Raw genomic sequence first — 25995 nt, 5'->3', positions numbered from 1 at the left:
ACCCCCCCCCCGCGCGTCGTATGTCCCGTGTGAGAGTGAAAGCGATAACACCCCCCGCGCGTCGTATGTTCCGTGTGCGAGTGAAAGCGATAGCACCGCCCCGCGCATCGTATGTCCCGTGTGAGAGTGAAAGCAATAACACCCCCCGCGCGTCGTATCTTCGTGTGCGAGTGAAAGCGATAACACCGCCCCGCGCGTCGTATGTCCCGTGTGAGAGTGAAAGCGATAACAACCCGCGCATCGTATGTTCCGTGAGCGAGTGAAAGCGATAACACCCCCCGCGCGTCATATGTTTCGTGTGTGAGTGAAACCGATAACACCGCCCCGCGCGTCGTTATTCCGTGTGCGAATTAAAGCGATAACACCCGCCCCCGCGCGTCGTATGTTCCGTGTGCGAGTGAAAGCGATAATACTGCCCCGCGCGTCGTATGTACCGTGTGCGAGTGAAAGCGATAACACCCCCCGCGCGTCGTATGTACCGTGTGCGAGTGAACGCGATAAAACCCCCCGCGCGTCGTATGTACCGTATGAGAGTGAAAGCGATCACACCCCCCGCGCGTCGTATGTTCCGTGTGCGAGTGAAAGCGATAACACCGCCCAGCGCGTCGTTATTTCGTGTGCAAGTGAAAGCGAGAACACCAGCCCGCGCGTTGTATGTTCCCTGTGCGAGTGAAAGCGATAGCACCTCCCCGCGCGTCGTTATTCCGTGTGCGAGTGAAAGCGATAATACCCCACCGCGCGTCGTATGTTCCATGTGCGAGTGAAAGCGATAACACCGCCCCGCGCGTCGTATGTTCCGTGTGCGAGTGAAAGCGATAACCCCCCCATCGCGTCGTATGTTCCGTGTGCGCGTCGTATGTACCGTGTGCAAGTGAAAGCGATAAAACCCCCTGCGCGTCGTATGTACCGTGTGCGAGTGAACGCGATAACGCCGCCCGCGCATCGTATGTTCCGCGTGTGAGTGAAAGCGATAACACCGCCCCGCGCGTCATTATTTCGTGTGCAAGTGAAGGCGAGAACACCGGCCCGCGCATCGTATGTCCGTGTGCGAGTGAAATCGATAACACCTCTCGCGCGTCGTATGTTCCGTATGCGAATGGAAGTGATAACACCCCTTCGCGCGTCGTATGTTCCTTGTGCGAGTGAAAGCGATAACACCCCCACGCGTCGTTATTCTGTGTGCGAGTGAAAGCGATAACACCCCACCGCGCGTTGTACGTTCCCTGTGCGAGTGAAAGCGATAACACCCCCGCGGTTGTATGTTCCCTGTACGAGTGAAAGCGATAACACCGCCCCGCGCGTCGTTAATCCGTGTGCGATTGAAAGCGAGAACACCGCCCCACGCGTCGTTATTCCGTGTGCGAGTGAAAGCGATAACACCCCCTGCACGTCGTATGTTCCGTGTGCGAGTGAAAGCGATAACACCCCCGCGCGTCGTATTTTCTGTGTGCGAGTGACAGCGATAAAACCCCCGCACGTCGTATGTTCCGTGTGCGAGTGAGTGAAAGCGATAACACCCCCCGCGCGTCATATGTACCGTGTGCGAGTGAAAGCGATAACACCCCACGCGCATCGTATGTACCGTGTGCGAGTGAAAGCGATAATACCGCCCCGCGCGTCGTATGTTGCGTGTGCGAGTGAGAGGTAACACCCCCGTGCGTCGTATGTTCCGTGTGCGAGTGAAAGCGATAACACCCCCGTGGTTATATGTTCCCTGTGCGACTGAAAGCGATAACACCGCCCGCGCGTCGTTAATCCGTGTGCGATTGAAAGCGAGAACACCGCCCCGCGCGTCGTTATTCCGTGTGCGAGTGAATGCGATAACACCCCCTATCGCGTCGTATGCTCCGTGTGCGAGTGACAGCGATAAAACCCCCGCACGTCGTATGTTCCGTGTGCGAGTGAGTGAAAGCGATAACACCCCCCGCGCGTCGTATGTTCCGTGTGCGAGTGAAATCGATAACACCCCCGCACGTCGTATGTTCCGTGTGCGAGTGAGTGAAAGCGATAACACCCCCCGCGCGTCGTATGTACCGTGTGCGAGTGAAAGCGATAGCACCCCCCGCAAGTAGTGTTCTGTGTGCGAGTGGAAGCGATAATACCGCCCCGCGCGTCGTATGTTGCGTGTGGGAGTGAGAGATAACAGCCCCGTGCGTCGTATGTTCCGTGTGCGAGTGAAAGCGATAACACTCCCGCGGTTGTATGTTCCCTGTGGGAGTGAAAGCGATAACACCGCCCCGCGCGTCGTTAATCCGTGTGCGATTGAAAGCGAGAACACCGCCCCGCGCGTCGTTATTCCGTGTGCGAATGAAAGCGATAACACCCTTCGCGCGTCGTATGTTCCGTGTGCGAGTGAAAGCGATAACACCACCCCGCGCGTCGTATGTTCCGTGTGCGAGTGAAAGCGATAACACCCCCCGCGCGTCGTATGTCTCGTGTGAGAGTGAAAGCGATAACACCCCCCGCGCGTTGTATGTTCCGTGTACGAGTGAAAGCGATAACACCCTTCGCGCGTCGTATGTTCCGTGTGCGCGTCGTATGTACCGTGTGAGAGTGAAAGCGATCACACCCCCCGCGCGTCGTATGTTCCGTGTGCGAGTGAAAGCGATAACACCGCCCAACGCGTCGTTATTTCGTGTGCGAGTGAAAGCGATAACACCGCCCCGCGCGTCCTATGTACCATGTGCGAGTGAAAGTAATAAAACGCCCTGCGCTCGTATGTACCGTGTGCGAGTGAAAGCGATAACACCCGCCACGCGTCGTTATTCCGTGTGCGAGTGAAAGCGATAACACCGCCCCGCGCGTCGTTAATTCGTGTGCGATTGAAAGCGAGAACACCGCCCCGCGCATCGTTATTCCGTGTGCGAGTGAAATCGATAACACCCCCCGCACGTCGTATGTTCCGTGTGCGAGTGAAAGCGATAACACCCCCCGCGCGTCGTATTTTCCGTGTGCGAGTGACAGCGATAAAACCCCCGCGCGTCGTATGTACCGTGTGCGAGTGAAAGCGATAACACCCCCCGCGCGCTGTATGTTCCGTGTGCGAGTGAAATCGATAACACCCCCCGCACGTCGTATGTACCGTGTGCGAGTGAAAGCGATAACACCCCCCCCCCGCACTTCATATGTTCCGTGTCCGAGTGAAAGCCATAACAACCCCCGCGCGTCGTATGTTCCGTGTGCGAGTGACAGCGATAAAACCCCCGCGCGTCGTATGTACCGTGTGCGAGGTGAAAGCGATAACACCCCCCGCGCGCTGTATGTTCCGTGTGCGAGTGAAAGCGATAAACACCCCCGCACGTCGTATGTTCCGTGTGCGAGCGAAAGCAATAACACCCCCCGCGCGTCATATGTTCCGTGTGCGAGTGAAAGCGATAACACCGCCCGCGCGTCGTATGTTCCGTGTGCGAGTGAAAGCGATAAACCCTCCCGCGCGTCGTATGTGCCGTGTGCGAGTGAGTGAAAGCGATAACACCCCCCGCGCGTCGTATGTACCGTGTGCGAGTGAAAGCGATAACACCCCCCGCGCGTTGTGTTCTGTGTGCGAGTGAAAGCGATAATACCGCCCCGCGCGTCGTATGTTGCGTGTGCGAGTGAGAGATAACACCCCCGTGCGTCGTATGTCCCGTGTGCGAGTGAAAGCGATAACACCCCCGCGGTTGCATGTTCCCTGTGCGAGTGAAAGCGATAACACCGCCCCGCGCGTCGTTAATCCGTGTGCGATTGAAAGCGAGAACACCGCCCCGCGCGTCGTTATTCCGTGTGCGAGTGAAAGCGATAACACCCCCCCGCGCGTCGTATGTTCCGCGTGCGAGTGAAAGCGATAACCCCCCCATCGCGTCGTATGTTGCGTGTGCGCGTCGTATATACCGTGTGAGAGTGAAAGCGATCACAACCCCCGCGCGTCGTATGTTCCGTGTGCGAGTGAAAGCGATAACACCGCCCAGCGCGTCGTTATTTCGTGTGCAAGTGAAAGCGATAACACCCCACCGCGCGTCGTATGTTCCGTGTGCGAGTGAAAGCGATAACACCGCCCCGCGCGTCGTACATTCCGTGTGCGAGTGAAATCGATAACACCCCACCGCGCGTCGTATGTTCCGTGTGCGAGTGAAAGCGATAACACCGCCCCGCGCGTCGTATGTTCCGTGTGCGAGTGAAAGCGATAACTCCCCATCGCGTCGTATGTTCCGTGTGCGCGTCGTATGTACCGTGTGCGAGTGAAAGCAATAAAACCCCTGCGCTCGTATGTACCGTGTGCGAGTGAAAGCGATAACACCCCCGCGCATCGTATGTTCCGCGTGCGAGTGAAAGCGATAACACCCCCCACGCGTCGTTATTCTGTGTGGGAGTGAAAGCGATAACATCCCCGCGGTTGTATGTTCCCTGTGCGAGTGAAAGCGATAACACCGCCCCGCGCGTCGTTAATCCGTGTGCGATTGAAAGCGAGAACACCGCCCCGCGCGTCGTTATTCCGTGTGCGAGTGAAAGCGATAACACCCCCCGCACGTCGTATGTTCCGTGTGCGAGTGAAAGCGATAGCACCCCCCGGGCGTCGTATTTTCCGTGTGCGAGTGAGAGCGATAAAACCCCCGCGCGTCGTATGTACCGTGTGCGAGTGAAAGCGATAACACCCCCCCGCACTTCATATGTTCCGTGTGCGAGTGAAAGCCATAACACCCCCCGCGCGTCGTATTTTCCGTGTGCGAGTGACAGCGATAAAACCCCCGCGCGTCGTATGTACCGTGTGCGAGTGAAAGCCATAACACCCCCCGCGCGTCGTATTTTCCGTGTGCGAGTGACAGTGATGAAACCCCCGCGCGTCGTATGTACCGTGTGCGAGTGAAAGCGATAACACCCCCCGCGCGCTGTATGTTCCGTGTGCGAGTGAAAGCGATAACACCCCCCCGCACGTCGTATGTTCCGTGTGCGAGCGAAAGCGATAACACCCCCCGCGCGTCATATGTTCCGTGTGCGAGTGAGAGCGATAACACACCCCGCGCTTCGTATGTTCCGTGTGCGAGTGAAAGCGATAACACCGCCCCGCGCGTCGTATGTTCCGTGTGCGAGTGCAAGCGATAACACCCCCCGCGCGTCGTATGTACCGTGTGCGAGTGAAAACGATAACACCCCCCGCGCGCTGTATGTTCCGTGTGCGAGTGAAAGCGATAACACCCCCCCGCACGTCGTATGTTCCGTGTGCGAGCGAAAGCGATAACACCCCCCGCGCGTCATATGTTCCGTGTGCGAGTGAGAGCGATAACACACCCCGCGCTTCGTATGTTCCGTGTGCGAGTGAAAGCGATAACACCGCCCCGCGCGTCGTTATTCCGTGTGCGAGTGAAAGCGATAACACCCCCCCGCGCGTCGTATGTTCCGCGTGCGAGTGAAAGCGATAACCCCCCCATCGCGTCGTATGTTGCGTGTGCGCGTCGTATATACCGTGTGAGAGTGAAAGCGATCACACCCCCGCGCGTCGTATGTTCCGTGTGCGAGTGAAAGCGATAACAACGCCCAGCGCGTCGTTATTTCGTGTGCGAGTGAAAGCGATAACACCCCACCTCGCGTCGTATGTTCCGTGTGCGAGTGAAAGCGATAACACCGCCCCGCGCGTCGTATGTTCCGTGTGCGAGTGAAAGCGATAACCCCCATCGCGTCGTATGTTCCGTGCGCGCGTCGTATGTACCGTGTGCGAGTGAAAGCAATAAAACCCCCTGCGCTCGTGTGTACCGTGTGCGAGTGAAAGCGATAACACCCCCCGCGCATCGTATGTTCCGCATGCGAGTGAAAGCGATAACACCCCCCACGCGTCGTTATTCCGTGTGCGAGTGAAAGGGATAACACCCCCCGCACGTGTATGTTCCGTGTGCGAGTGAAAGCGATAACACCCCCCGCGCGTCGTATTTTCCGTGTGCGAGTGACAGCGATAAAACCCCCGCGCGTCGTATGTACCGTGTGCGAGTGAAAGCGATAACACCCCCCGCACTTCATATGTTCCGTGTGCGAGTGAAAGCCATAACACCCCCCGCGCGTCGTATTTTCCGTGTGCGAGTGACAGCGATAAAACCCCCGCGCGTCGTATGTACCGTGTGCGAGTGAAAGCGATAACACCCCCCGCGCGCTGTATGTTCCGTGTGCGAGTGAAAGCGATAACACCCCCCGCACGTCGTATGTTCCGTGTGCGAGCGAAAGCGATAACACCCCCCGCGCGTCATATGTCCCGTGTGCGAGTGAAAGCGATAACAACGCCCAGCGCGTCGTTATTTCGTGTGCGAGTGAAAGCGATAACACCCCACCTCGCGTCGTATGTTCCGTGTGCGAGTGAAAGCGATAACACCGCCCCGCGCGTCGTATGTTCCGTGTGCGAGTGAAAGCGATAACCCCCCATCGCGTCGTATGTTCCGTGCGCGCGTCGTATGTACCGTGTGCGAGTGAAAGCAATAAAACCCCCTGCGCTCGTGTGTACCGTGTGCGAGTGAAAGCGATAACACCCCCCGCGCATCGTATGTTCCGCGTGCGAGTGAAAGCGATAACACCCCCCACGCGTCGTTATTCCGTGTGCGAGTGAAAGGGATAACACCCCCCGCACGTGTATGTTCCGTGTGCGAGTGAAAGCGATAACACCCCCCCGCGCGTCGTATTTTCCGTGTGCGAGTGACAGCGATAAAACCCCCGCGCGTCGTATGTACCGTGTGCGAGTGAAAGCGATAACACCCCCCGCACTTCATATGTTCCGTGTGCGAGTGAAAGCCATAACACCCCCCGCGCGTCGTATTTTCCGTGTGCGAGTGACAGCGATAAAACCCCCGCGCGTCGTATGTACCGTGTGCGAGTGAAAGCGATAACACCCCCCGCGCGCTGTATGTTCCGTGTGCGAGTGAAAGCGATAACACCCCCCGCACGTCGTATGTTCCGTGTGCGAGCGAAAGCGATAACACCCCCCGCGCGTCATATGTCCCGTGTGCGAGTGAAAGCGATAACACCCCCCGCGCTTCGTATGTTCCGTGTGGGAGTGAAAGCGATAACACCGCCCCGCGCGTCGTATGTTCCGTGTGCGAGTGAAAGCGATAAAACCCCCGCGCGTCGTATGTGCCGTGTGCGAGTGAAAGCGATAACACCCCTCGCGCGTCGTATGTTCCGTGTGCGAGTGAAAGCGATAACACCCCCCGCGCGTCGTATGTTCCGTGTGCGAGTTAAAGCGATAACCCCCCGCGCGTCGTGTGTTCCGTGTGCGAGTGAAAGCGATAACACCCCCCGCGCGTCGTATGTTCCGTGTGCGAGTGTAAGCGATAACACCGCCCCGCGCGTCGTATGTTCCTTGTGCGAGTGAAAGCGCGCGAGGGCAGCGAACGATCGCGGCTCAAGCGGATTGGGACGTGCCGGCATCGCGCGAAAGGCCCATGGAGAGGAGGGCTGCGTGGTTCCATAGCAGGAACTGCGCACTTTGAGCTGCCAGGCGCTGTCGCGCGCGCCGTATCTTGGTAGGGATTAGAAGACGGCCCGTACCTTTGTACGTACAGTGTTTTCACCTCTTAGTTTCTTTTTTTACAGTGTAGCTGTTACGCTTTTCATCATGCTGTTACGCGTTCGGAAAAACTATCGCATTGAATGGCCTCTAGCCGTCTAGCGCGTGCAACGCAATAACTCTTCGACCTCTTCTTCATCTTCTGCTTTCCTCCCTGAACATGTGCGCCCGGCGCGCTCTCTCCCGCTGCGCCGATTTGTCCAGCGTGAGATGCAATAATTCGGAGGGGCGAGAGAACGAGTACAGAGAGAGAGAAACAAAGAGATAGATATAGAAAGTGAAGGAACAAAGAGAAAGAAAGATATAAGGACAGAGAAAGCGATAGAAACAGACACAGAAAAGAGATAGAAAAATTGGGGGATGCTTATGCTTCGCCTTTAAAGAGTTGAATGCGATAGCGATATCCTGCCCCTAGTGCGTACTTCGACCACTTAGTGCGTACTTCTTATTGTACAGAGATCAAGACAGAAAGAGAGAGAGACAGAAAGAAATAGAAACAAACAGGGAAAATACATAGAAAAAACAGAGAGAAGGAGGGAAAGAGAGAAATAAAGAGGAATGAGGAAGGCCGCCCAGCTTCATTGTTCCTTCAGTCTTGACACCACCAGTGCAAAGCTGCCTTAATTCTTTTTCTCATATTAAAAGCATTGGCTTAGTGCAAAATAAGTTCTCGAAACTTACAAATTCAGTGTAATCTTTGGTCCTCTGAGAACACAATTTAGCGTACCTTAACGAATGAGAAGATATGCAGCTATGCCCGTGGAGGCGACGTAAAAAATCAACAATGCTAGCGATTGCAGACACTGGAACTTCAAAGGCGACGTTGATGTGGGTCTTTCGTATTTGCGTCTTTTTTGCGAGTTGTCAAGCCTCTACTCATGGTCATTCTTTCCCTTTTTTTACTGTAGATAGTTAAGAAAACAGCTAAATAAGTTTTCAGCTTTTGAATCTCTACTTTATTATCCCATACGGTGATAGGCGTGGGTCAAGGGGGTGGGGAGGCACCTTCCCTTATTATCTAAGGGGAGGCGCGAAGTCCGCCCAACATTTTTACTCAGTCAGGCCTATCCAGTCACTGTTTAATGCGCAAGGTTATGGCAATAACCTTGCGCACGTTTTTGGCAATAATGGCAGCTGAAGACCATGGGTAGCACCAGGATTCTTTTACTGATGGGGGGGGGCGCAGCCATTACAAGCGAGTCCCTTTGGTGTGGCAGGAGGGAACTTATGTGTTCTGTTTTGACTGTGTGTACTTTGGGGAGCGACAGAGGGGGAGGCAGGAGAAAATATTTTTTGGCCCCCCTATGAATACGGTATAAAAGAACGGTGTGAATGTGTTCTGCTACAACTAGTGCAGCTCACTTTACATATGTGCATGCATTGCCACCCGGCCTATGGCCTGGCTCTTATACTGTCGAGATAACCTCGCCGATAAAGAGATGGCGTCTGACCTTCTAGCAGCCAAACATGCATCAGCGATGTGTTAGTCACTGATGACCATTCCACAAACTATGTCGAGCTAGACTTTACTGGATGATCCAAGACGACAGTGTAGATTCCACACACGACAAGTGCAAAAGACTTGCTGCTAGCACATGTTAAATCTGCAAACAAAAGTGTACTGCGCTACTGCTCACTAGATAGAACGAAGTTTAACCACTGCTCGTAAGTTTTATCATTCATACTCGGAGTGTGTTCGTTGATTCAAAAGACACGCCATCCACATAACAGAGGGGAATTTACACATGATTGAAGGCTCTCTGCTAGTATCTAACCTGCCTGTTTTTTTAATCAGATGACAATGCAGTCAAGACGATGTTTGCTGGCAGATGGATAATTTGTGGGCTCTATGAAAATCAAACAATAATGAGTGGTCCCAGTAAGATGTCGCTGAAGGCAAATTCTTAAAAAGACACGCAAAGACAAGACCCTTTTTCGGAACATTTGCTCTGGAGACACGATTTGTTCGGCTACAGTAAATATCGCGGCAGAATGAAAGAGTGAATTTATACAAATTTGAGAGTAAATAAACAATTCACTCTCTCTCTGCCATTATGCAAATATGGATTTAGACAGAATTTTTTTTTATTGTTGCAATTATATCTACAGATGCCGTAGGTGTGGACAAGCTTGGTCCCTCTTCAAGGCAGGTATCGTATGCCAGGTTCTGGGAGCTTTGGGCTTCCTGAATAAGGAGGAAAAGAAACACATTATTGCATAATAAGAAAATAATGTTGATATCTTTTGTAACACAGCAGCAGTTTCATTACATATTTTGGTATGTAATCATTGTAAAATGGCTTTTAGGGCACATGGTAAGGCAAAATTAAAAAAAAAAGTCGCTTTTCTTTTTTCTTTGCAATTTGGGAAGTATGTACCTTTGTGCATAATTTCCACATTTGCGCTTTTCTTAAAAAGTATTTCTTGTGGCTGAAAACCAGTTTTTCTGGAAGCAAGTGGCAAGTGAACACACATCCCAGGACAAGCCCCTCGTATGCACTCCATGCTTATGGTCCATTTTTCTAAAAAGAAAACTTTGCGTACGAAAGCCAAAATGCTTGTCTGGAGTCAGCTGTACATAAGCAATTGTCAGGTAAATTCTAAGGCAGTCCGAGGACGCTGTGCACTTATTTATTCGCACTAGTTCTTCGGAGCGCGTCTGTTCGAACACTTTCAGCTCCTAGCTTCATTACACCTTGTGTCTGTCGTGCCTGTTGATAAGTTGAGATGCTGAGGGTAAAGAAGGTCTTCAGCAAGTGTAAATTTTGTGCCAACAAATACAGCTCTCTTGTACATGCGAATAAATGCCGGCGACGTACTGAGGTGCAAACGGTGAAGCAGCAAGCTCTTCATCATTGAACCTCTCAGCCTTTTCAGAGTCCTCCAAGGCGAGTCGCGTGCAGGGTGACAGCGGGTAGGATCTAACGGACATGAATATCGTTTGTGATGCAATCAGACTGAATTGCGCGTGCAAACTGCGTGCTGCAAGCGTTGAGCTAATGGGAATTGCGTCGCAGAGTCCTTGCTGTCTTTATTTAGGCTTCAGAGTCTTAAGGATTGCGACATTGAATGTTTTTCTTTCGTTTAATGATGGCAGTATCGCACAAGCCAAAATTCTGAAATAATTAGGATTGAAGCTTGGCCAAAATACAGTCAATCTGCTGGAAAAGGTTGACCACAATCGACGATACATTGCTGATAGAGCTGCATGACAGCTCACAAAAGAAGCAAGGCGAGCAAGACGACAGGCTCGAAAATGAATAATTGACTCTGGAAATGATGACCAAGCTCGTAGCTACTAAATAAAATATTTGAACGGTGTTTGTGGCAAAGCAGGTTCGCTTTTCAGCTGTTTTCTAACTTTAAGCTCGATTATCTCAAAACCACGTTTTTTATTACATAGGTACTATTATTTCCTATGTATTCCAAGATAACCAACTGGTTATTTTTTTCTTGTATTCTGCATAAATGCACACAACTACTGAAGCAGAATTGAAAGAGAGAGAAAACTTTTATTTGTGAAGGCCTCAAGGATTATCCTCGTTGGGTAGAGTCCTTAGTTCAGGGCCCCATTGGCTCACACCACACAACGTACCCGCTGGAAATTATGCACTTTACACTTTTTGTGCTAGAAACTTTCAAAGATGCAAATTAACTAAAAATTTAGGTCTAGTTGTAAAAAATTTACCGAAATTCTAATGTTAGTCAGATTTAAATAAATCTGTTTCAGCTGAATGGAAAGTTTGAAAAACAAAATAATATATGAATTATGTGGATACCTCTTTTAGTAGTCACTGAGAAAATGGTACCTCAAAATGGCCAGAAATGCATGGGACGTATAGGGCTTACCCTGTGCCCTTACAGGGGTACTGACACGAAAATTTTCAGTTGTCATTTTTCTGCATCAAGTGAAAGGCCAAGCCCTCAAGAGCCTAGAAAATGTACTGCTAAGCGTGAGTGCAACCTGAAAAAGAAATTACAGCACGTTTTTAAAAGCTAGTTTCGGTTCCTATGCATGCCCCCCACACCCATTCCTTGCTTTCTGCCCCTCAAATTCTGATGATTGTTGTGGTTTTAAGTCTCAAAACTCCGACATAATTATGAGGGACGTGGTAGTGGAAGACTCCGAAAATTTTGACCTCCTGGGGTTTTCTGACATGCACCTAAATATAAGTACACAGGCCTCAGCACTTCACCTCTATTGAAATGCGGCCGCCGTGGCCAGGATTCGATCCCTCGACCTTCGGGTCAACTGTCGAGCACCATAGCCCCTGCATCACCACGACGGGTACTCAAATTCTGACGATAACACATAATAATAATATTATTTTCTGGGCCAAAACCACAATATAATTATGTAGCACGCTGTAGTGGAAGGCTCCAGAAATTTGGAACACCCGGGGTTTTTTAACGTGCACCTAATAAGTGCACAGTCCTCTAGCACTTTGCCTCCATTGAATTGCAACTGCAACGGCTGGAACCGAACCAGCGTCTTTCGGGTCTGCAGCCGAGCACTATAACCACTGTACCACTGTGGCGGCATGACACATGCCACAGTAAAACGGTCAAGACTGATACGTTACCCTTTGGCGCTTTCTCCCGCTTCGATCTTCTTCATTGGTTTAGTGCCGTCATAGAGGAGTGTTGGGGGGCCAACTTCCCTCCTGGCATCTCTGGTGTAGTAGTAGTTGTCCGAAAGCTTGCATGCCGGACCGGGAGGCAGGTGGGGTGGCGGTGGAGACCTTCAGAGGAGGAAGCAAAGAGCTTCTCTAACGACGAGCTCCAGAATATCCTAACCGACACGACCATGAGACCTCCTTTAAAAACTTGCTGTTAGCTCTTTTAAATAAGCTTGGTGTTCCCTCATGTCCCAATTTCAGTACGCACGAAACACATCGAGGTCAACCTAGTGAGCAGGACTGCATGTACAGAGAAATTCCAAGTGGAAACTCTTTACTCTAGATTTGTTGTGCGTAGCATTCTCGGGAACTGCCTATTGGGCTCGTCGAAACCAACAACGTGAACATTGATACAAGAACGTAGTCATAATGAAAGGTGTCTTAAAGAATGCCACGTATGCTACGACGATACCCCAATGTGCATGTCTCGCAAGTAGCGTGTCTGATAACATCAAATACATTATAGAGGCTTTCTGTTGTTTCGGCACTTTCATCAGCGCACAATGTATCCACACACACTCAATTTCGTTCTAACTGCGCATCCGTGAGAGCATTTTGCTGTATAATATGCCCGCAGAAGCACTTTTCCAAGCACCAATGCCATCTCCGCAGGGGGTGTCTGTTGTTGTGGCTTTTGTTTTGTGTGCGTGTATGCATAACCTGTTTGCGCAGACACTCTTCTGTATTGTAAGTATTCTTTTGCTATATCATATGATGACAGGCAGGGACCAGAGGAAATCGACATATACCTCGACACAGACTAATCAAAATCCTTTTTCTTTTATTTCGAAAGCCTGTCCTTAGGCATAGTAATTCCTGGCATCAAAAATACACACGTAAATTTGCTTCGTGTATTAAGTCTAACAGTGAAAAGAATGCCCTGAATTAAATGAAGCATGATGGGAGATGCCGATTCATGCTGGCTGTGTTCCAATACTGACTAAGTTTTTAGATGGCTCAGCATCTTTTTTTTAAATTCTGCTGAAGCTAGCCAAAACGACAGCCTCATGAAGAGATCACCGAACTAAAATGCAACGCAGGCTACTTCGCTGTCCAAACAAGATGATGGACAAGCAGAATGCCTGCTGATGAGTTCACTCACACACACGAACCAATAAAGCTTAAAAAGCAATCTATCTCATGGCTATCTGCTTTATCTGTTCCAAGTGCGAACGTACTGATTCTCCTGCACAGTTAACGGTGGCTAATGATATTCAGCTTTGCACAACACGAAGAAAATTACGACACCATGACTTTTTATACTTACTCATTCATTGGTCCCTACATGCTCATTATGCGTAACCCCTTTGTCAACAAGATGAACATGTCACAATCATCCAAACTGACCCCCTATTTTGCTAGGACAGACACAAGTTTACTAATGTACCATATGCAATTTCAAAGTGAAATTCCTTGACTGAGCTGTACTGATAATACACATAGTGAAGGCATTCCTTATCGCGCTTGCGTCTCCTTTTTTTCGTATTGCAAATACTCTATTTTAATCATTACGGTACAGCAATCATTCTGCAGTGTAAACATGTTTTTTTTAATGCTGTTTCTATATGTTTGTTGCCTCGATTACTGTTGCCCTTCGCTGTACGAGCACCAGCCCAAAAGGAGTATGTTTTGGTTTGCAGTACGACATAGGCAAATAAGTTAACGTTCACAGTAGACTGCACACGAGGCTGGTTGGAACTAAAGTACATCGCCCCGTACATGTCCTTCCTTTGGCTAAATTGAAAAAAAAAATTTTTTTTTACTATCGTCATTTTTAAACGAACTAACTAGCCTAAAACAAAGCTTCACTGAGGTCCCTATTTTGAGCCTACGTGTTTTGTCGCTATTTTGAAAACTGTATGGAACATGAGGAGTGGTGCCACTGTCATCAGGTGCGGTGTGTTTGAGTAAAAGGAGATGGCAGCGAGGGGCTCCACCACGGGAAAGGTGGCTTCTCCTTTTCTCTACAGCTATGATAAACCATGTCACGCTGTGAAAATTGTTGCCTTGCACTACCTTCTTCCTTACAAAAAAACAATATTAAGATATAAACATTCCCGAGAGTTTTGTTGATGGCAACGCAGTTATGTGAGCAGACAATGAGAAATGGAAAACATTGTTGCAACGACAGTTTTGTGGTCTGCTCTTCAATAACCCTCCAGCACCGCTGTTTTTTGTTATCTTTTGTTGATTTAAAGCATGCGAAAGTTAACGTTATGGGTTTTATGTGCCAAAACCACAATGCGATTATGAGACATGCCTTAGTGGAGGACTGGGGAGCAATTTAAAACTGCGTGGTGTTCATCTAAATGTATAGCTGTTTCTTGGACCGTCGTCTTCATAGGAATGCGACAGCCTTGACCAGGAAACGAACGTGCGCCTTTGTGCTTAGCAGGACAAAGCAGCAAAGCTACCATACTTGAAAAGTTAGTCAAGAGCCAATACCGAAGTAGCGTCTACAGGTTATTGTACATGTTTACTACACTATACATCCCTTCTAAGGTAAAATTCTCAAATACTTCTATGTGCATTGTGTGAGCCACGCGCGTATTCGCTCTGGTAAACACTAGTTTATCGATTGCATGCAAATGCCCTTTATAAGGTGCTGATTGAAGATAACATTAATACCACATTTGCAAGGTCGAAGGTGTTTGCATGCTGTGCATATCGCACGTATGTGTGAGTGGCTTTGCTCACGCACGCACGCGCGCGCACACACACACACACACACACACACACACACACACACACACACACACACACACACACACACACACACACACACACACACACACACACACACACACACACACACACACACACACAGATAGAGGGAGAGAGAGAAAGAAACGAACCCAGCAGCTTTGTAACAGTATCTCACTTTCTAAGCGATCTGGTAAAAATTCTCGGCGTTGTATTTGCTCTCGGTGCATAGGCGGCTGCGCAGGCGTCCTTATCCTCAACGAACAGTTATTTTAACAGTTATTAACCGTGCTCATTCCGGTAAAGTCGCAGGATCGGAGATGTAATCCGGCGCTGCAAGATCTACAACAGCATGTCACCAATATATAACAGGCTGCAGCACGCCGATCGTACCTTGTGGCGATCTCGTCCGGAAATCTCAGTTGGCCATTCGGATGCCTCTGCAAGAAAAACAAAACCAAAGCTCGAGCAGGCGAAAGTATGCAAACTTTTCAAAACCCAGTCCCGTAGCAGACACCCGCTCACAGTCGACGTAATGCGATTTCGTGCAAACATGGCGCACTTAAGCACGGATTAAACGCAGATGGTAAATGTGGCGTCTTACACCGAGCAGAAAATCTCGAACTAGGCGGATCGCTGGCGAAACACTGCGGTGCGCTGACATTGCCTTTGCTGTCCTTCGATCACCTCCTTCGCCCACAGTGGATTGACTTGGATAGTTAAGAGACTCGACTTAGATTGCAGTAACCTTTTAGTGAAAGTCTTGTACAAACTTAATTTTTAATAAAAAATTACTTTAATATTATTTTTATGCATAACATAATATCAGGCGAATGCATAATATTAGGCGAATACAAACCAGCATATTTGTTAGTGAAAGTGTTCGAATCAAGCTTCAGACGATGGTCGTCTCTGAGTCTTGGCTACAAATCTCAGAGTATGTGCTTTTGTGTGCAATGCAAGTGTTTCGACGAAGACAAAAAAAAAAACAGTAGAAACACGGACGAGCACTTATTCGACGTTTCGCGCTGCACTAAACATGCTACTCTACTAAGCACAAATTTTCATATTGTACTGATTAACGCTATGCAACCTTTAGTGTTACGTCATGTCCGCCATAGTTTTTATTTGCTTTTTATTGGCAAATTTAGCGCCCTCTCACGGTTGTCGACTAGAACTACCGGTGGCTAGAACATTGGCCGCGTCTTCGGCTAAAGCTCTCTTCCTTTCGCTTGCCAGCCGCCAGCATGGATAAAGTCAAATTGGCACGTGTGAGTACAAATACACGTTTTTATTCGTTTTACGTGTGTTCCAATGAAATAAACTCCCTGTCGATTGCTCAGTTTAGCGGCTTGGAACGTTATCATGCGCACATTATGTACCGGAATGTTTCTCTAGCTCCTTGTCTTGAAGTGGAGCGTTAGGCTTAAATGCGCCCGGTGTTGCACGAACGTGTTTTGCGCCGCATGGCTCGTGCATCGTTGTGACGGGCTTGTTTCTTCGTTGCTTTTGCAGGTGACCAAGGTTTTGGGCCGTACCGGATCCCAGGGACAGTGTACCCAGGTGAGTTAGCCGTTAAATTTCAGACTTGCGTGGAGCGTTTGGTTAACAGGTCGCCTCGTTGCCTTGCGTGCATAGCGGTACCCTCAGCCACTCTTGCGGTCGTTGAGGTCTTAGTTAATCAAAGCCTGCCAGCCAGAAAACATTCGAATACGCGATCCTCTACACGTTTGTAAGAACCTTTGTGCACATGTACCGTGTTTCAGGGTTCGTGACACTACTGACCCTACACGTCTTTCTCTTTGATGTGTTCATAACGTGGATACTGGTGTTGATCTGTTACGAGTTGAGTAAAAGATTACGCCTGCTTCCGCTTCAAGGGGACGGCAACGTTATGGGTCGCGATTAAATGCTTGGCATTGAGCTTGAGCCAAGTTAAGCAGACTTTTTAGCCCGCCAATTCCAAGTATGACTAACACACGTCAGTAAACGAGTGTTGCTTCAGTTGTTCGCTTTCTTTGGTAGTTTATTCCATACAAACGTGTTCCTAAGGACTTGTTATACTCACGCTAACTGAAAATTCGTACGCGTAAAAAGTGAGTAGAACAAATCTCGATTTGCCGTCATAGGCATTGTGTTAGACAAGCCCTAGAGCGTGTTTCGTTGGCGAGACGTAAAAACAACAAAACAAGCTGTGGAGAACAAGAAAGAAAGTGTCGGTCACACCTGAGTAAGCGCAAACATGAGCAATTCTCAACATGAAATAGTAATCAACACTAAGCAATGATATCAGTAGCCAACCGGACGCACACAACGCTGTGCACACCTTACTAGAACTGATCGAGGGTGTTTACGCAGGTCCGTGTGGAGTTCCTGGATGAGTCCAACCGGTCCATCATCCGTAACGTCAAGGGCCCCGTCCGTGAGGGCGACATCCTGACCCTGCTCGAGTCTGAGAGGGAAGCCAGGAGGTTAAGATGAGGGTGAGTATTGTCTCGCGCTTTTATTGTTTTTTGACAGTGTTACACACAGGCGCCAAGGAATGACATTCACGAGTTAGTGCTGAAAGTTTCCAAGTGACATTGGACCCAATTTTAGTTGAGAAATGAAACGGTCAACGTGTTTACAAGTCTTGTCTGCCTTCAAGGCCAGTAAAATGTAGAAATAAGCATAGTGTTGGCCATTGTGTCAAACGCAAAGCCTGAAAGCAATATAGCACTTGTCGCATCAAAGTTGTCGCTATGGTGGCCTGATAAAGCTTGCTATTTACAATTGTTGGATGTGGGCATTGTTGAAATATATCTGTAGAATGCGTCTTGCATGACAGATAACGTTTTAAATGCTTCAGCTGTACTGTGCCAGCTGTGGTGTCGAGTACGCATTTCACAGTGAAATGAGTTCTGGTGAATGCATTGATTGAAGCGACATTAGATGTGACAGCGTGGCGTTGTACGAATGACACTCGGACAGAAAGGTGTGCAGTGCAGCACTGTGGGAATTGGTTCAGGTGTTGCAGGTGAATTTTAATGGATATAAATTCTAGCGACTCGATTTCACTTGCTCATCACAGTGAGGGGCACGTATCTACAGCCTCGATACAATAATGTAGTGTGTGATGGTGTTGCCTGATTCCACAGGCACGTTCTATGCAATTTCTGTGACTGAAAATTTGTCGAACATTCGGTGCAATGGCTGGGAACGGCTTTGGCTAACACTTGCACGGCAGGATGTATAGTACAAAACTTGCAAGCTGACTGGGAGTTAGCCCTAGCTGTAGCTTGATTGGTGAACTGCTGCATGTTTCTCCTATAGCGTTGATCGCCGTCGAAAAGTTGTCATTGATTCTTGTTGCACCCAGGCACTTTACCGATCATTCTTGGCTTGTACATCCTTAAATTGGGACAACCTTCTTCATAAGGTCGCTACTATCAATGGAAACCAAGTCTTTTCGTTGGACTGTAGCTAGTATTGCAAAACAGGTGACGCATTGTATTACATACACCTATACTTCGTACTTTTTCATGCTTGTGAACTGAGCATGGGTAATATTGTATAGTTTGAAAGCTCTTCTGTCATATTTCGCTTTATTTTTGTAATTGTTCCTCATTGTTTTCTTATCACTCTTCTCTCGTATTTCCACATGATATGGGTAAAATAAATGAATTAATACAGATGTGAGCTTCACTTCAATTCAAGCTCTAATTTCAATTTTCGTTCACCTTGTTTTGCATCTTAAATGGGAGAATTGAATAATTTATCTTGCGCTTTCGTTCGCATTGCTCAAATGCTGCCCATTATCTTTCAGACCGCGTCGCTGGAGGCTGACGGGATGATCCTAGGCTTCTTCAGTGACCAAAAAATAAACATGCTACACCCCTGATTTTGCGTAAAAAATACTTTCTTTGATGGGTGGCTTCTCCTTACCTACGGCTGCATTTTACTGTTGAGCTCTTCGGGGTGTGCATAGACTGCACTTTTGCTTGTTGGGTCTTTTTTCTTTTACGCGGTCTGTGACCATTAGAAAACAAGGTATTTGGAAGGAATCTTAACGTCACAAAACAAAGGTTTCCAATTCACCCAGGGAAATAACAAACGTGGAGTTGTAAATAATGAAAAAGTTGGCACGGTGTCTCTTTGCGAGCGTAAACATTTTGGTGACATAATTCATCCAGCTTGTGCAGCTGTTTTGTAAGTTCTGCACTGCATTATCGTTTTGTCTTGCTGGGGTCACTGGAGGCAGGGGCCGAGAGACTAGCCCTTGAAAGTATTCGTCGCCTAGCATCTGCTAGCCAGCCCCACCACAATGGACATTATTACGACAAGTCAACACAGTTCTCTGGGTTTGCAAAATCTGCGTCCTGCCTGCAGGACGCGGATTTTCTTCAAAAACGCCCCTCGCCAAGTCCTTGATGGTCATGAGCATGTTTGCCATTGGGTGGACTTCAGAACTCAAGCCAAAAGTAGCCGAAGTAGCCATGCCAATATCGCCAAATGTAGGCAAATGGAATAGAAGCGGTATTATGAGTAGAGTCTTTAGTATTGATCACCAAATATTTTGAATAAGCAAGACCACAGAAACAAAAGCACAGTATTTCCTCTAGTACTCTAGTAAGCTGCAGATAAGTTGTAAATAAATGAAAAAATTATAAGTTCATTGCATGTGCATATAGTTTATGTAGAAAAGATTAGAGTTCTTGCCAGATACAGAGTAATATTAGAACTAAAGTCCCTAGATTCTTCCCTGTTCTTTCTTAAGTACCGACAACCATTGAAGCGCCGTCGACTAATCTCATTGGCTAATGCTCGTTTTCGGTAGCCATGTTCTTCCTAACTCTTTTCGAGCACCCGGTGAAACGGGATCCCCCATTCACTAATGACGGGGTTGACGGAAGGATAAAGGCGCGCCGCGTTAGCATATTGTCCGCTGAAAGATGTGTGGCTAATGTACTTAGACACGCATGGCTTTGTAAACCTTCCAAGTTAGGAAGAAAATGGTGTCGGACGCCAGCTGCGCGTGAGAGAGGGCCGGGAAAGGAGGCAGTTGTCTGTACTTAAGTAAAAAGGACAAATCTAGGGACTTTAATTAGAACATTCCAGCCACCAAGTCGGTAGGAACGTTGAAACAGCTTTTCCTTGAAGCTGGAGACCGAATTTTATCAGTAGAGTTTACGTAATATACAAGTCCAGCATCAGATAGTGAAATCTGGTTAAAGATGAATACACCAGCTTCATTTTGTTGTGGATCTCAGTTTTTGTCAACTTTGCACGAGAACACTCGCTGCACATCAGAATTACTCGTAGAAACTTGCACGTAGCATCAACATAGATGGTAGGCAGCATGAGCAGCGTGTTGGCCACGCGCTTGCCAACATGCACGCAACTTTGCTGCCCCGTATTTTCAGGCGCGCCAAGCGTTGCGTAAGGGCGTCTCGATGCGCATCAACCTGTTGGTGGGTGGAGAACGCACTCGCGCATCGGCTGACGCCACAGAAAAACTTGGAAGCAGTGTATTTTAACTGCAACTAATAAGAAAAATGTCTATCTAATGCGCGAGATCAGACCTTTGAAAGTAGTCATGGAGCCAGCCAGAAATTTTCGCTGCCAAACGGAGTTGGAAAGTAGCCCCTTTTGTGCAAAGTAGCCACCAACATGAACCCTTGTCATGAAGGAAGCTAAAGGGCTAACTGGTCAGAGTGTCTAGCCACGGAACGGTAACGTGGCAAACGCCGTGAAACATTTTTAATCAAAATTTTTCGAGTGCGGCGGTTTACTGCACATGCGTGCACTCTGCGCCCATGCACTGCGGCTCGACATGGGCCACTGGTGGCAGCGAAGGCAGCGCCGCTTCTCACCTTGCAACTCCTTTTACCTCGTAGGCAGCACAGAAGAGAGCGGGGAAGATAACATACATACTCTAACTTTGAGGATTAATTATGGCACGCATGACAGCATCAGACTACGTGACTACGTACAGCAAAGTTATCGACTTCATAATCCTGTTTCAGGGCTCTTGCGCTAGGCTCCGCGACATACCGGTTTTTGTTACCTTTAAGCACGATTTAAAAATATAAATCCTACTCACAGCGTGAAAAGGATGCTGGAATCTGCCACTATATTTCACGGTCTTTTCCACCAGGATCTAATCACACGTTCTTCCCAGTTTTTGGTCCCTTTAATGGTCAGAGAAATAGGTGGATATAAGTTCGACATGCTGCACCAGTGGCTGGTGCTCAAAGACGAGGTTTGTGCGAGTGTTTGGCGGCGTCATCCCAACAGTGGGAGGAGTTGCGAGAGAGAACAAGATGTTCTCGCGCATAAGTGGTTGGAAGGTCTTGTTTGTCTTTACATCTACATTGAAGTCCCCTGCTACTAACGTCTGTGTGGGTTGATGTGCGGTTTATATGAGGCGTAAGAAGTGCTGTGCGGCTTTCAGAAAGTACTACACCATCCATGTCGTGCATGCAATCGGATTACAAATACTATAGCGCCATCTGGTAGTCTCGTGTGGCTCTGCTTTTTCTCTCACCCTGTCATCTTTCACTGTGCTTGGTGATGGCGAGGAATGGGACAGGCCGATGCTTAACGCAGGGACGGGCACCCTAAGGGCTGCCATCTCGAACCACGTGGGGGACAGGTACTGTTTAGAAGATCGTTGAATTCTCTCGTCACTTTGTTATTATGCGGGTAGCTCTGATTGGCTGAAAACATGTTCACTGCCAAATCACGCAGGTGTCCAAGATTGGCACCTCTAGTAAAGCTCTTTTACAATGATCCAGAAAAATTAACTTCTCTTCAGAAGCCTAGTCCTTATGCTGGAACAGTTTCGCAGGATTTGTTGTCTCGATGTTTGTCAAAGGAGATCGCTGGTTGTTTGCCGCATTTATGTAGAAACCTCTTTCCGAGAGGTTGTGTATCTCGACGCGACCAGGCCCATCGAGCTCTGCTGACTTTTATGGACCAAACAGATCTGGCCACCCGTTTATAAGCATTTCCTTGTGTGTGTATGTGTGTGTGTGTGTTTACCTATTTTTGTCCAAGTCTTCGTCAATTTTTTTCTTCACTTTCCTATCTCCTTTCCTCTTTTTCTCCTCCTAACTTCCTTTCCTCTGTCTCTTCCCTCCTTCCGAAAGAGCAGGCAGGCCTTGTGCCCCTTCTGGTGGCAGTTGCCAGCTTGCTCTCTCCCTCTTTTCTCTGTGTCCTTGTGCTTGTATGTATGCAAATCAAATAAATAAATAAATATGTAGAAACGCCATGTGCCTGCGTTTCTTGCAGGCCCGTAGCCGGGGGGGGGGGGGGGGCCGGGGCCCCCCTCCCCGAAATTTTGGTGACGCGTGTTTTATCGAAAATAAATAAGGAAAATGGGCGTTTTTCTCAAATACTCAAGGCTTTCAGCAAGTGCCCCCCCCCCCCCCCCCGAAAAAAATTCCTGGCTACGGGCCTGGTTTCTTGCCATATATGTAACACACAATTTAAAATTTGTTTCGTCTACATTTTCACTGTGTGGCATAGAAGTGCACTCCCTCTAAGCTATATCTACTAAGTGCCTGTAGTTCTTTGTAAAGCTGTGTGTATGGCTTCGCTTTTTTCCCATTCAAACGGGAAAAGCTTGCACAGAAGCAAGTTTCCTATTGACCCTAGGCCTCCCCCGATTTTGGTGCAAGTGGTTATGCTGTCCATCCTGCAAGAAGGGATTTCCCTGGCTATATTTTGTGTCGGTCTGCCAACTTCTGCTGAAAGGTGTGTGGAAGAAAGACGTTGAGCTGGTTTCCGATATGGTCCCTCAACCAGCTACAGCTGTTGAGTACGCGTGATTCCACAAAACCCTCCTTGATCTTGTATGCAACGTGCACCCTGCGTTTCCTCCGAGTCTACAATGAAAGATTTTAAAATGGCTGTACTGATGTGTTTTTGTCTTTTCATGAGTGGCAAAGAATTTTGATGCTATTAGCAACTGAGAAGCTAAAAAAAAACAACTAAACATGAATAATGGCAGCATTGCCCCTGTGCCCAGTTGTCAATATGTGGGTTTCAACAGTGTTTGCGTGAATAGGTTGTTTTTAATGAAGACAAGATTGCATTCTGAAAGATCCAGAAACTTGCCCAAGCAAGCTTGAAAACTTTCATCAAAAAGACCCAAATATGAAAAAAATATATATATATGTAACGCTACATTTGCATGCTGTAAAAGTTTGCCTAAAAAATAAGAATGCATGCGACAGAATGTATTAGCCACATTAACCAGCTGTCGGTTGGTATAATTAGGCATTGTTATGCACTGTTACAAACTCGCACTTGTCACTAGTTCGCCGATGTGATAATGTAAGTGCGCTATCCTTGCCATTATCATAAAAGATAAAAATTGAAGTAAAACTGCTGGCCACGTTGACTTTTGGTCTATGGAATGGTGTGAAAGTTAACTTTCACATGTACAGCAAAGATATGAGGCAAGTGGCCTCCCCAACTCTAAATGGTACAAACAAATTTGCCTTTCAGTATCTAGTGGTGTGTAGAACCTGTTAATGACTGAAGGATTGTGCTTTAGAACAGTGTCAAAAACATCGAGCGAATAATATTTGCCCCATTTCAAACCTTGCAGGTAACCAGTGTGAAGCCAGTGCATGCATTATGTGTGCTATAATACTCTTCTGCCATACACGCAGTGTGAACAGGTAGAGTAGACGAAGACCAGTACTTTTAAAACACAGGCCGACTTTCACATAAAATATGTTTGCGAGCTTGTTGGCACATATTCGAAAATTGAGTACTCTGTAAGTCCATTTCATTAGAACAAGCTCAAACAGAGCATTTGAGCTCAAATTGTGGTTTGCCGTAGCAGTGCCGAGAACATTCCAAACACACATTCTGAGGCATTGCTGCCTTGTGTCTTTATTTTTCACCCCATCAAAAATAAACAGGTCAGTTCCAACACACACCAAGGAAAAATAAACTCTTTCGTGAAAAGAATTAAATAAGAAAAAAAGGACATGCAATGTCAAAAGGCATATGCGTAGTTAGCCGGTGTTAATAAATACCCATCAATTAGTAAAACATTGTATACGAAAATATCACTCGCAGTCAATCGACTAGAAACAAATACTTTGCTTGTTAACGTCAAAACTTGTTCGATTTTTCAAGAAAGGAACTAAAGTACCATATTTTCTCGCATATAACCCGCAACCCTTACTTGAACTCTACAAAAAGAAAAAAAAAACAACACGCGTATAACCCCTGCATAACCTGCACCCCCACTTTTTAAGCACATTTTTCCGTTTCTTGGTGCGGGCTATATTCAAGAAAATACGGTATATAGCAAAAGGCCCATAGTTATCAGCAGTCCAGCTGCCGTATTGCTAACAAAGGTTGCCCAAGTATCAAAAAATTAAAAGGCAGGCTTGTACAAACAAACCTTCACCTTAATAAAGACATGATGAAAACTGCGTTGACAGCGTAGGGTTGCATGAAGTGCGGCCGAAGTGACACTGTAAATATTGAAAAGTCGGCCACAATAGCTCACGGGACAGAGGATTAGCGAAAATTTCTTACAAAGTGAGGAATTCAAATCCTCGTTTGACAGCAGTACTTGTGACCTACACAGTCACACGCTAGATTAGAAGTGCGGTGCTTTGACGGCAGCCGCAATACAAGCTTTTCGCACATGTTCTCGCGTATCCCGAAAATGTTGTATGGAAAAGCGATGAGCATTAGGAGGTTCTTGGAAGCTCGTCACAGAAATCTTAGCGAATGTCAAACGCGTGAAACCTGTAACACGCGGCAAAATTTCCGCTCGCACAAACGACTGCAGTGGTCGCCTTTAGGGGCCACTATTTCTGAACTCCTTTTATCACACAAAGCATCAACGATGAATGGTTAGTTCCTTGTCTTAAAGTGCGTTGTCACTTTCTAAAGCTACAGTTTAAGGCCTGTGGCTAGCCGTCCATATCTAAACTTGTAGAGTATTGCTAAAGAGACGCTACAAGCTTCGTTTTCTAGAAGACGCTATAGGTGCGGATACATCGAGTCTAGCTAAGCTCGCAGATTTCGGTGCTGCTAACTTTTACAGTGCTCGGTCTGTGCCAAGGGATTAACTACTCAAGACACTCTCAAAAACTGCTATTGAAGGCAGCGCGCCTCCTGCTCAACTTAAACTGCCAGAGAAGACAGAGGAGTGTATTATACACGTTGGCAAAATTGAGTGAGGTACTCCACACTGCACCAACAATCTCGGAGGCCGTGCGCTACCAGCTTTGAGTTGGAGGACCCAACAGAGGGCGCCACGCTTCCTCAAACATTATCTCTAGGCGATGACCACATTGTTGTTTCCAGCAGCTGAAGAATGCGAAAGCACTGCCTTCTAGATTGCATTTTGCTACTCCGAGAGCGCTAGCTTTTACTGGAGTGTACTGTGCGGAAGCCAATGTCAATCTTTTTTTGTGTTCAAGTGCAATTTAACTAACTCTTTGTTATCAGCGGTTGGCTACCATTTAGAGCAGTTTTAAGCACGGTATAAGAAGTTGATTACACGTAATCATAGCATTGGCACCACCCGTTCCACATGGTAATGAATTTTTTTTTTCTTGCATTCGAAAGGACCGTATTTACTACAAGTAGAACTTCAAACATCTTAGTGCACTAGTTTATCTCTTTAGTCTTACCTAATCATTGCCTTTATTGTTTAATGCTGACTCATTCTGCTTTTAATGCCGACAACCACTAGCACTGGTTGGAATGCATGCCTAGTCCTGCGTGGTGGCAGCAAACAGAAATTGGCAAAATTTGCGAGACGCTCTTTCAAACACTTCTGGCAAGAAATGCGGTGAGAGAAGTTACCTTTAATTATCAACATTTATGCATTCACGCATTCGATAGCTGTACCTGGGTTATGGCACCTACCGTAATGTTCACATGGTGTTACCCCCATCATTCCCCATACTAATTTTGCTCTCCAAGGGCCACATTTTTTGTTGAATTTCCTTCCATTTTTGATGCCTTTGTTATCATTCGTCACTCCAAACGGTCAATCCCAGATCAGGAGGAGCATGACTGCATGAGCTATAGTGACGTTAAACAGATAGGTTCCGGCAAAGATAAGAA

At 47.7% G+C, this 25995-nt stretch overlaps 1 protein-coding gene across 1 annotated transcript; it reads right to left on the bottom strand.

The window, feature by feature from the left end:
• Positions 1–12081: 12081 nt before the first annotated feature.
• LOC119405191 (NADH dehydrogenase [ubiquinone] 1 alpha subcomplex subunit 7) lies at positions 12082–15648 on the bottom strand. Its single transcript, XM_037672003.2, has 3 exons — positions 15509–15648; positions 15298–15344; positions 12082–12264 (listed from the first exon to the last, which is right to left on the bottom strand). The coding sequence occupies exons 1-3, from the start codon at positions 15566–15568 to the stop codon at positions 12102–12104; spliced, it is 270 nt and encodes an 89-aa protein (XP_037527931.2). The 5' UTR covers positions 15569–15648; the 3' UTR covers positions 12082–12101.
• Positions 15649–25995: the final 10347 nt, after the last annotated feature.

This window comes from Rhipicephalus sanguineus, chromosome 9, assembly GCF_013339695.2.
Source record: "Rhipicephalus sanguineus isolate Rsan-2018 chromosome 9, BIME_Rsan_1.4, whole genome shotgun sequence".
Taxonomy (NCBI): Eukaryota; Metazoa; Arthropoda; class Arachnida; order Ixodida; family Ixodidae; genus Rhipicephalus; species Rhipicephalus sanguineus.
Note: the sequence above shows the minus strand (reverse complement) of the source record. Positions and strands in the feature narration are given on the sequence as shown.

Coding starts and splice junctions, on each gene's coding strand:
- LOC119405191 (XM_037672003.2), bottom strand. CDS start 15,568: ATGTCAGCGCACCGCAGTGTTTCGCCAGCGATCCGCCTAGTTCGAGAT. Junction 15,345..15,508: donor TTCGAGATTTTCTGCTCGGT/GTAAGACGCCAC, acceptor TTTTTCTTGCAG/AGGCATCCGAATGGCCAACT. Junction 12,265..15,297: donor CCGGACGAGATCGCCACAAG/GTACGATCGGCG, acceptor CCTCCTCTGAAG/GTCTCCACCGCCACCCCACC.